The sequence below is a fragment of the Chelonia mydas genome, chromosome 1 (assembly GCF_015237465.2).
Source record: "Chelonia mydas isolate rCheMyd1 chromosome 1, rCheMyd1.pri.v2, whole genome shotgun sequence".
NCBI classification, from domain to species: domain Eukaryota; kingdom Metazoa; phylum Chordata; order Testudines; family Cheloniidae; genus Chelonia; species Chelonia mydas.
Genome location: NC_057849.1, coordinates 212,471,833 through 212,483,945, shown reverse-complemented (window position 1 = coordinate 212,483,945; position 12,113 = coordinate 212,471,833). Strand labels below are relative to the sequence as shown.

Genomic DNA, 12,113 nt, shown 5'->3' with positions numbered 1-12,113 from the left:
AGAAACCTCACATGTTACTGGGACAGCTGGGAGAGTCCTTAGGGACCAAGAGGGAGACAGTGAGAAGCAGAGATACCTGTGCAGCTTGGAGAGTTCGGGCATTCGGCAAATAGGGTCTGAGGTGGTTTTGCTTTATTTCCTATGGAGAGAAAAAGCTGAGGTAAATGCACTGGGTTGTGTGTGTGATGTGGGAGTAGAATTTATCTGTATTTTAAACCCCTAATTTCAGCACTGTATGAACTGAAATGTGAACTTAGGTCATTTAATACCTAATTAATTTCTATTCAGCTGTTACTCAGACACACAGGCCGACATGCACCCAGACTTGTGGGGGATTCCAGTCTTGACCCAAACTGCACAGCCTGGGTCCGTCTCTGATTACTCATCCCAAAAGAATTAATAACCACAGAGCTGCCTAATGATAGTCTATAGGGAGAGGCTTTTCTAGGATCTCACACTACCTTACCTCACTGTGTAACATCGGACTCCTTTATAATTAATTGAGTAACTTCCATGTTTGTTGTTACTCAGACAAATGCTTATTCCTATAAAAGACTGTGAAAATATGTTTGTATCTTGTGTTGAAAATTTAAATCTACCTCCACTGAGATGTGAACAACACCAAAAGTTCTATCCTAACCTGTCAATTAATGGAACACATTACGTACTTGTGTGTTTGCACGCACGCATGTAGGTAGTTTCAGATTTACCAGCGCAAGAAATATGGGTCTCTTCCACTCGGTTATCACATGACTTTGGATCCCAGGGCTCTGACGGGCACTGCCAGAGGGAGCTGTGCTGCTCACTGCATGCAACGTGGTCCAGCCATGTGGGACCAGAACCTTCTCCATATTCAAAGTCTCTTGCCATCTGCCCTCCGTCTCCACAGTTTAGTTGTTTGCAGACAATTGCTGGGGTGACTCCAGACATCTGATTGGAGCAAACACTGCCCCACGTCCCATTGTAGAAAACCTCCAGCCGCCCAGCACAGTCACTGTCGCTCACCAGCCTCAGATCTGTGAATTCTAGAAGGAAATGCACAAAAGGGGAATTTAGATAGTCCAATTCTGAAATGAACTGGGGAGTGAAGAGTGAAATCCCAGTGATTGCTAACGATCCTGTGCATCATTCTGCAGGAGCAAGTGTCAGAAGCACTCCAAGAGTAAGAGACTCTTTTAGACACCACAGGCCCCCTAGAAATACAGGGGGCATCTCTGAAAGGCCACCATTTACCAGTAGCTACATACAGATTGTAATAGATTAAGGCCAGAAAGGAGTGTGACATTGGCAGGCCAGATGCCAGCTCTTGCCCAGGCTGCAGGCATTTGCTCAGAACTGACAATCTCGTAGCTGGAGACCAGACCAGGAAACCTGTATGTTAGTTTTTTTCAAAACAGGTATTAGTCTTGTAAGAATGTATTGAGTGTTTCGACTTTATGAAATGCTGGTTAGTTGCTGCAGGCATTAATCTCACTTGTAAAGTCTGTGGTCCATGCTACAAGAACATATGTAAACGTTGCTTTATAACTGAAAATGTTGGCTCTGAATTTGTGAACTCAGGCACGGGAATCATCCTCACGTCCATCCGCAAGGACTATCAAAATCAGATGGGCCATCAGGGACCATCACAATATAAAGGACTGGTTAATGGCCTTATCGCACCCAGGGAGCAGTACATGCAGAAGGCCTCGTCCCATTGCTTTGAAGGCTGGAAGAGGGAAATAAAAATAGTAGATGTGAAGATTTTTCATCCTTTTTGGCTGTTTGAACTATGACACGGCTAGAGACACCAAACTGAAGCCAGAGATCCCCAGAGTTTACCCCTGGGTCAGCGCTGAAGGACATTTGGAATTGACAGATCACTACAACTCTGTCACTCCGAGGATATAAATGGTAACTCATTTGTGTGTATATGTTTGCTCGCTTTAACCGTGTAAATAACCCTTTTATTTCTTTTTCCTAGTTAATAAACCTGTACATAGTTTATTACAGGATTGGCTACAGTCATTGTCTTTGGTGTAAGATCTAGGGTTCCAACTGATCTGGGGTAAGTGACTGGTCTCTTGGGACTGGAAGGAACCTGAATGTGGTGTGATTTTTGGTGTAAGTGACCAATTGTAACTAGGTCCAGTTTGTCTGGGTGGCAAGATAGACTGGAGAGTCTAAGGGGACGGTCTGTGACTCCATGGTAAGATAGATTTAGTGATCCAGGACTAAGTTTCCTCTCAGCTGCGCAGCCAGGTGTCCGCACAGCAGGCTATCAAGGGTCGCATAGCAATACAGCCATGGGGGCCTGGACTGGAGAGGCAAATCTTCCCCAGCCCCATAGCTGCTGCGGCTAGGAACAGGCACCTCTCCCCCTACCCCAGAGCTGCCTCAGCAGGGAAAGAGGTGTCTCTCTCCTGGCCCCAGAACTGCTGCAGCAAGAGAGGGCTGGGGGTGGGAGTTCTCTCTCCTCATCGGAGCCCCAGGGCAGCCTGCGCCCCAAACCGTTCATCCATGGCCCACCCCATAGCCCACTCCCTGAGCCAGAGCCCTCACCCCCCCATACCCCAACTGTCTGCTCCAGCCCAGAGCCCCCTCCTGCACCCAGAGCCCCTCCTCCCCACTCCCACCCCAGAGCCCTCACCCCTAGCCAGAGCCCTCACCCCATGCACAGCCATCCTCTGCCCCAGCCCTGAACTGCCTCCCACACTCCGAACCCCTCGGGCTCAACCCCGCCACACATCACCTCTAGACTGGTGCACAGAACAAAATTTATTCCGCACATGGATGTAAAAAATTAGAGGGAACTTTGGTCCAGGAGTTCACATCTGTTACAGGCTTGGTGAAATCTACTTATAGAACACACCAGCAGTTTGGGGCATTGCCTTGTTTCTCACCATCTGCCCTGAGGTGGGCACTCAGTGCCGTGAGCCACTTCACATAGTGTGACAGGGATCATGAGATCAAATAATATGACCTTCTGAAAAACAGCTGCATAGAGCCTAATAGCTTGAGTTTGACGTAAGCATAGCTTCCAGAAAGGATTCCAGTCTAGACAGGAAGACTTGAAGAGACGCAGAATGCACCATTTCCCTGGTAGTTTGTTCTGATGGTTAATCACCTTCCCTGTTAAAAACCCGGGCATTATTTCTGATGTGAATTTGTCTGGTTTCAGCTTCCAGCCATCAACTCTTGTTCTGCCTTTCTCCATTAGATTAAAGAGCCCTTTAGTAAGTGGTATGTTCTCCTTGTGAAGGGACTTATGCACTGTAATCAAGTTACCTCTTGATCGTTTTGATAAACTAAACAGATTCAGCATCTCAAATCTCTCACCGTAAGGCTTTTATTCAAGCCCTCAGATCACTTTTGTGGCTCTTCTCTGCTCCCTCTCCAATCTTTGTGGACATCAGAACTGGACACAGTATTCTAGTATCTGTCTCGCCAGTTCCATATACAACTGTAAAATTTAGTCCCCACTCCCACTCACTACTCCCCTGTTTATACATCCAAGGTTCCCATTAGCCCATTTTGCCACACACGGCACTGGGAGCTCATGTTCAGTTATTTCTCCTCTAGGACCGTACATCCTTTTCAGTCAGTGCTTTCCATGATAGTCTCCTTCTGATATCTGAGATGCAGCATTCTAACATTAGGGAAATCTTGCAATATCTCCAGTATCTCTGGGTGGGAGCTGAGGACTTTCTAATGGTGACCCTGGTAGGTAGTTACACAAGGGAAAGGGAGGCAGACACAGTCAGAGAAAGTATCATTCTCAGCAATCTCCTTAAACATCTGCCCCCTCCATTAAATCCCCTGGTAACACAGCTCACAAGAGCATTCCCAGAACAGACCTGAGCAGAGAACTCCCGCGTCCTCTTTGTGTCTGCAGTTGTGCTGGCCCCAGCCCCCGGAAGGACACGCCCAGAGATTGGATTCGTTCCCAGAGCAGTTCACATCGTCCAGCCAGATCTGCCCGGATCCTTGCCCATAATAAGCAGAGACAGTTGCATTGATGGCGCGTCCACATCCCAGTTGTTTGCAGACGACATTGGAGTCTGGCAGGTCCCAAGAATCATCACAGACTGTCCCCCAGCTGCCATTGTAGTAAATCTCCACTCTCCCGGCACAGCGACCTGCCCCATTCGCCAGTCTGATCCGCCGGCTCCCTGCAGGGATAGATCCCAGCTGTTAATATGTATTTTCCTACTGAACAGAAAATGTTTGTGAGATTTGGAAATGAATCACCTGAGCAAAGGACACCGACGTCCTCAGCAATTCCTGCCTGGGCTGTCTCAGACGTGGAGTTGTCACAAAGAGTCAGGTGAGTCTCATTTCCTGCACACTGGACCCTTCTCAGCCCCACGGGGCCCGTTCCTCGCTCAGACTTAGGGGGGTTATAAGCTTTCTCAGCCACTCCGCACTGGAGCTGCCTGCAAACCACGCTGGCATCGTTCATGTCCCACTGGTCATCCAGCACTCTGCCCCACACACCATGGAGGGAAATCTCAACTCTACCATCACACTGGCTCTCTCCATTCAGCAGTCTGAGTGATTCAGAATGACCTGGGCTCAGGAGAGATGGGAAACACACTGAATAACACTCCCAGTTATACACTAGAAATAATACAGAGTGTGCATGAAATTATGGACTGTTTCTCAATAAGGAGGCATAAGCCAGTGATCAGAATGTGTCACAGTGTTAAAGGGAACAACCTCTGTTAGAAGACACTTATTCTTTTGACTCTGTAAGTGGAAGGTGCTATTAGGATTGTAACACTCTGACCTTGAGAGAAGGGCTTGCTAGCAGACCCAAAAAAGAAAAGGAGTAGTTGTGGCACCTAACGCCTCGTCTACACTATGAGTTTATGTCGGATTTAGCAGCGTTTAATCCGAATTAACCCTGCACCCGTCCACACAATGAAGCCATTTTTTCAACATAAAGGGCTCTTAAAAACTATTTCTGTACTCCTCCCCAAAGAGGGGATTAGTGCTGAAATCGACATCGCTGTTTCGAATTAGGGTTAGTGTGGATGCAATTTGAAGGTATTGGCCTCCAGGAGCTATCCCACAGTGCACCATTGTGACCACTCTGGACAGCACTCTGAACTCGGATGCACTGGCCAGGTGTACAGGAAAAGGCCCGGGAACTTTTGAATCTCATTTCCTGTGTGGCCAGGCGAGCTCATCAGCACAGGCGACCATGCAGTCCCAGAATCGAAAAAGAGCTCCAGCATGGACTGAACGGGAGGTATGGGATCTGATCACTGTATGGGGAGAGGAATCCGTGCTATCAGAACTATGTTCCAAAAGACGAAATGCCAAAATATTTCAAAAAATCTCCGAGGCCATAAGGATCAGAAGCTACAGCAGGGACGCAACACAGCGCCACGTGAAACTTAAGGAGCTCAGACAAGCGTACCAGAAAACCAAAGAATCAAACGGACGCTCCGGGACAGAGCCCCAGACATGCCGCTTCTACGCTGAGCTGCATGCAATTCTAGCGGGGGTCGCCACCACTACCCCACCCCTGTCCATGGACTCTGATGATGGGGTACTCTCCACCATGCCTGAGGATTTTGCAGACGGGGAAGATGAGGAGGAGGAGGACGAGCTTCGGGAGAGCACACAGCACACCGTTCTCCCCAACTGCCAGGATCTTTTTATCACCCTGACTGAAATACTCTCCAAACCCAACGAAGCCGGAGAAGGGACCTCTGGTGAGTGTACCTTTTAAAATATAATACATGTTATAAAAGCAAGTGTTTTTTAATGATTAAGTAGCCCTGAGGACTTGGGATGCATTTGTGGCCAGTACAGCTACTGGAAAAGTCTGTTAACGTGTCTGGGGATAGAACAGAAATCCTCCAGAGACATCTCCATGAAGCTGTCCTGGAGGTACTCTAAAAGCCTTTGCAGAAGGTTTCTGGAGAGAGCAGCCTTATTCCGTCCTCCATGGTCGGACACTACCACACCATGCTAGTAGCAAGAAATCTGGTATCATTGCATGACAAAGCCTGGCAGCGTATGGTCCTGGTGTTTGCTGGCATTCAAGCAACATCCGTTCTTTATCTCTGTCAAGCTTCCTTCCCGACTCTGAACTCTAGGGTACAAATGTGGGGCCTGCATGAAAACCTCCTAAGCTTATTTTTACCAGCTTAGGTTAAAACTTCCCCAAGGTACAAACTATTTTATGTTTTGCCCTTGTACTTTATCACTGACACCACCAAGTGTCTAACAGATATATAACCTGGAAAGAGCCCGCTTGTAAACATCTTTACCCCCAAAATCCTCCCCAAACTCTACACCCCCTTTCCTGGGAAAGGCTTGATAAAAATCTTCACCAATTTACATAGTTGAACACAGACCCAAACCCTTGGGTCTTAAGAACAATGAAAAAAGCAATCAGGTTCTTAAAAGAAGAATTTTAATTGAAGAAAAAGTAAAAGAATCACCTCTGTAAAATCAGGATGGTAAATATCTTACAGGATAATCAGATTCAAAACATAGAGAATCCCTCTAGGCAAAACCTAAGTTACAAAAAGACACAAAAACAGAAATATCCATTCCATTCAGCACAGCTTATTTTCTCAGCCATTTAAACAAACAGAATCTAACGCATATCTAGCTAGATTACTTACTAAATTCTAAGACTCCATTCCTGTTCTGTCCCCGGCAAATGCATCACACACACAGACAGAGAGAGCCTTTGTTTCTCCCCCCCGCCCCCAGCTTTTGAAAGTATCTTGTCTCCTCACTGGTCATTTTGGTCAGGTGCCAATGAGGTTATCCTAGCTTCTTAACCCTTTACAGGTGAAAGGGTTTTTCCTCTGGCCAGGAGGGATTTTAAAGGTGTTTACCCTTCCATTTTTATTTATGACAATCTCTCTGTTTTATCCTCAGGAGAGTGATATTGTTCATGGTCACCTGGTCGAAATAGGGGAATTTAATTAAGGGGACATTCAGAGGTGCCCGTTCCTATTGGGCTGTTTGCCTGTGGCTAAAAAGAAATCCTCCCTGCAGTTACCCACGTGGGGGCGGGGAGGTGGGGGGTATTGGCGCTGAGCTGTTGGCTTTTGGCTAGCAGGGATCTTCCCTGATACCAGCCAGGCAGTGGGGGAAGGGGAAAAGCAATCATCCCAGAGAATTGGTTGCGGGGAGGGGGTTAGTTTGGTTTCTGCTGCTGCACATTAACAGGAAAACTGCAGCACTAAATGGCCAACTCAATGGGCTTTGCTTGGTATGGGAAAGGAGGGGGATGCTGTTATGAAGGTTGCAGAAGCTGAAAGACTATGGCTTACCATGGCCGCCTGCAAGCCGAATTCTGTTGCCCGGCCCTGCGTTGCATGATCTCTAACACCAAAGCAGCAGGCACTCAATATAAGATGCAAAATGCGACCTTGTACCAAAATCACATGTGCTATGTAATGTGAATAGTATTGTTCACCGTGAAAGAGTATAGCCATTGTCCTGTAAAATGTATCTTTTTAAATACTTCACTCCCTTTTTTTCCTCCAGCAGCTGCAAATGTTTCAAGCCTCCCTCCTCCGTCCCAAAAGCTATCTCAGATAAGGCGGTGAAAAAAACGCATGCGTGATGAAATGTTCTCTGAGCTCATGCAATCGTCCGGCACTGACAGAGCTGTGTGGAGGGACACAATAGCAGAATACAGGAAAGCGGCCAATGAACGTGAGGACAGGAGGGACGATCAAGATGAGAGGTGGCAGCAGGAAGATCAGAGGAGGCATGAGGCAACGCTGGGGCTACTGCGGGATCAAACGGACATGCTCCGGTGTCTGGTGGAGGTTCATGAACGGCAGCAGGATCACAGACTGCCGCTGCAGCTGCTGCTTAACCGCCGTCTGTCCTCCCCAAGTTCCATAGCCTCTTCACCCAGACCCCCAAAAACTTGTGGGGGGGGGGGGGAGGCGCCGGCCACCCAACCACTCCACCCCAGTGAACAGCCCAAGCAACAGAAGGCTGTCATTCAACAAGTTTTAAATTGGCCTTTTCCTTCCCTCCTCCCCTCCTCCCACACCCCACCCGGGCTACCTTGTGAGTTATCTCCCTATTTTTATAATCAATCAATAAAGAATACAGGTTTTTTAAATGACAGTGAATTTATTTCCTTTGCAAGCAAGCTGTGATCGAAGGGGGGAGGGTAGGTGGCTTACAGGGAATTTAGAGGCAACCAAGGGGGTGGGTTTTCATCAAGGAGAAACAAACAGAAGTGTCACACAGTACCCTGGCCAGTCATGAAACTGGTTTTCAAAGCTTCTCTGATGCGCAGCGCTTCCTGCTGTGCTCTTCTAACCGCCCTGGTGTCTGGCTGCGCGTATTCAGCAGTCATGTGATTTACATCAACCTCCCACCCCACCATAAACGTCTTCCCCTTACTCTCACAGAGATTGTGGAGTACACAGCAAGCAGCAATAACAATGGGAATATTGGTTTCGCTGAGGTCTGAGCGAGTCAGTAAACTGCACCAGTGTGCTTTCAAATGTCCAAATGCACATTCTACCACCATTCTGCACTTGCTCAGCCTATAGTTGAACAGCTCTTGACTACAGTCCAGGCTGCCTGCGTACGGCTTCATGAGCCAGGGCATTAAGGGGTAGGCTGGGTCCCCAAGGATAACTATAGGCATTTCAACATTCCCAAAAGTTATTTTCTGGTCTGGGAAGTAAATCCCTTCCTGCAGCCATTTAAACAGACCAGAGTTCCTGAAGATGCGAGTGTCATGTATCTTTCCCGGCCATCCCATGTTGATGTTGGTGAAACGTCCCTTGTGATCCACCAGTGCTTGCAGCACTATTGAAAAGTACCCCTTGAGGTTTATGTACTCGCCGGCTTGGTGCTCCGGTGCCAAGATAGGGATATGGGTTCCGTCTATCGCCCCACCACAGTTAGGGAACCCCATTGCAGCAAAGCCATCCACTATGACCTGCACATTTCCCAGGGTCACTACCCTTGATATCAGCAGATCTTTGACTGCTTTGGCTACTTGCATCACAGCAGCCCCCACAGTAGATTTGCCCACTCCAAATTGATTCCCGACTGACCGGTAGCTGTCTGGCGTTGCAAGCTTCCACAGGGCTATCGCCACTCGCTTCTCAACTGTGAGGGCTGCTCTCATCTTGGTATTCTTGCACTTCAGGGCAGGGGAAAGCAAGTCACAAAGTTCCATGGAAGTGCCCTTATGCATGCGAAAGTTTTGGAGCCACTGGGAATCATCCCAGACTTGCAACACTATGCGGTTCCACTACTCTGTACTTATTTCCTGGGCCCAGAATCGGCGTTCCATGGCATGAGCCTGCCGCATTAACACCAGGATCTCCAAATTGCGGGGGAATGCGGTTTTAGAGAAAAGTGTGTTCATGTCCTCATCACTGCGCTGCCATCGCCTCCTCACCTGGTTTTTCAGGTGCTGGTTCTGCATACACTGCACGATAATGCATGAGGTGCTTACAATGGTCATAACTGCTGCGGTGAGCTGAACGGGCTCCATGCTTGCTGTGCTATGGCGTCTGCTCCTGCTCGGGCAATCCAGGGAAAAGGGCGCGAAATGATTGTTTGCCGTTGCTCTGACAGAGGGAGGGGCAACCGACAACATGGCTTACTGGGTTGGCTAACAGGAAATTAAAATCAACAAAGGGGGTGGCTTTGCGAGAAACAGAATGGCTCCCTCAAAGATAGAACTCAAAACTGGGTTTAGCAGGCCGTTGATTTCACGGAGGGAGGGAGGAGAAAATGAATACAAAACAAATCTAGTCTATTTCTTGTTTTAATCCACTTCATCTATCTTTATACATCTTGCTGGAAGCAGACTGTGCAGTGCGACCGCTAGCCCTCGTCATCTCCTGGGTGCTCGGCAGAAGACGGTGCTGTATGACTGCTAGCCATCATCTTCTCCTGGCTGCTGATTAAAAGACAGTGCACTAGGACTGCCGGTAGGACTGAATCACCATGAGATGAAACTTAAAAGGGAAAAGACCTGGCTGAGTCATTCCCATGTTTGCCCAGGTGCCCCTGCCCTCGTCGAGGTTGGTTAACAGAGCACCCAGGACTACATGGATGATGGCTACCAGTCATACTGCACTGTCTGCTGCCAAAAGGCAATAAATTGTTGCTGTGTAGCAATGCAGTACCGCATCTGCCAGCACCCAGGAGACATACGGTGACGGTTAGCTGAGGGAAGTCCATGCTTGCCGTGGTATGGCGTCTGCACGGGTAACCCAGGAAAAAAGGCGCGAAACGATTGTCTGCCTTTGCTTTCACGGAGGGAGGGAGGGAAGGGGGGCCTGACGATATGTACCCAGAACCACCCACAACAATGTTTTAGCCCCATCAGGCATTGGGATTTCTAGCCAGAATTCAAATGGGCGGCGGAGACTGTGGGAACTGTGGGATACCTACCCAGAGTGCAACGCTCTGGCAGTCGACCGTGGCCTTGGTACTGTGGACACACTCCGCCGACTACATGCACTTAGAGCATTTGTGTGGGGACACACACAATCAACTGTATAAAAACACTTTCTACAAAACCGACTTCTATACATGTGACCTAATTTCATAGTGTAGACAAGGCCTTAGAGACTACTCCTTTTCTTTTTGTGAATATAGACTAACATAGCTGCTACTCTGAAACCTAGCAGACTCTGTAAATGAATGAGCGAGGGAATTCCTGCAGATTACTGATTGGGAAAATTGTCTCTTTGTGTGGTGGTGGAATGGCTGCTGAGGTTTGTAGTCACTTTATCCAGGCTTAAATGCCTGGAAGCCAGTGTCTACCCAAGCACTTAGCAGATGGGTCCTGAGTGATTTAGGCAAGTTTGCCTTGAGGGAGTTTGGCCAATGGAAGAGCAGGGTTCATGGTGGTCAGGAACAGGTTATTGTTGGTAAATTCCCTTAGTTCCCTCTGATCTTTGCTCAGTAGGTGGCAACTTTCTTGGTTCACCTGGGTCCAGTGCAGGAGCTCCTAGTGTTAGATAGTTCCCGGCACTGGTGGTTCTGACTGGAGCCGTCCCCTGAAGTGTGGTGTCATCTCTGAGTCCAATGTGAGATTCCAGCTGATCAATTCATAGCACAAGAAGCAGGTTGTGTGTGGGGCGGGGAAGGGGACGTTCTCTGTTGTTGAATATTGTGACTCCCTTGGGATGTGTATCTCTGTGTTTGTGTGTGTCTCAGAATCAGAGAGTCCGACATCAACGTGGTAAGTTAAGAATTACTCACCAAGTTCAGACCTAGGTGCAGCCAGGAGAGACTGGCAACGTTAAAAGACAACAGCAGAGTCAGTGCAGGGCACACCCACTGGCTGTGTCGGGTACAGTGTGTACTAGTATGGCAACCTGACGGGTGCAGTGTGTGCGCACTGGATCCAAACAGCTCAAGGATCTTGGTAGCCAAATAACATTTCAAGGCGAAGAGTGAAATCCTGGCCCCACTGAAGGCAATGGTAAAACCTCCATTGACTTCAACGGAGCCAGGAGATCGCCCTAAGACTGGACCAGGATAATACCTGCATGCAGCTAGTGTAGTGTAGGGGTGTAGCCACGGGTGGGCCATGGCCCACCCAGTTAGCACCCAGACCCATCCAAATCAGGGCTGGAGTCCCCCGAATCCACAGGCTGGGACTCCCACTCCCAGCTCAGTGTCCGTCAGCCTGGCTGCGTCTCTCTCCTGCTGGTCTCTGAACTCAGTGCTAGTGAGCCTTGTGGGGGCAGGTCTGGGTGGGGCTAGTGCTGGGGCTGGAGGCCGGGGCAGCAGCTCCTGGCACCGTCAGGAAAGGGACTTGGCTGGGTTGACGGATACTGAGCCAGGGTAGGGAAGGGTGGGTGGAGCTTGAGCCCCAGCGGGAACCCCCTTGGCCCCAAGGGCATTCCTAGGGTGACCAGATGTTCCGATTTTATAGGGACAGTACTGATGTTTGGGGCTTTTTCTTATATAGGCACCTATTACCTCCCACAACTTGTCCAATTTTTCATATTTCCTATCTGGTTACCCTAGGCACGCCCCGCAGCCTGTGTGCTGGCCTGGGCAGCCTCAGCTTTGGGTGCCTGCTGAGCGGTAAGGGCCGGCTGGAAGTGGTAGGGGGAGGAGAGCCCCCCCTCCATGCTGCCCCCTCCCCAGGC

At 48.9% G+C, this 12,113-nt stretch overlaps 1 protein-coding gene across 2 annotated transcripts in view; it reads right to left on the bottom strand.

Moving 5' to 3' along the window:
- LOC102941373 (scavenger receptor cysteine-rich type 1 protein M130) overlaps positions 1-12,113 on the bottom strand; it is a 1,272,625-nt gene that overhangs the window by 124,491 nt on the left and 1,136,021 nt on the right. The window contains exons 4-7 of one of the 2 annotated variants that reach the window (XM_037912395.2): positions 4,231-4,548; positions 3,837-4,151; positions 711-1,025; positions 77-139 (exon numbers count right to left, since the gene is read on the bottom strand). The exons of the other annotated variant lie outside the window; for it this stretch is intronic. Coding sequence (XP_037768323.1) covers positions 77-139; positions 711-1,025; positions 3,837-4,151; positions 4,231-4,548 — 1,011 coding nt within the window. The remainder of the gene's footprint in view (positions 1-76; positions 140-710; positions 1,026-3,836; positions 4,152-4,230; positions 4,549-12,113) is intronic. 2 annotated transcript variants of the gene reach the window in all.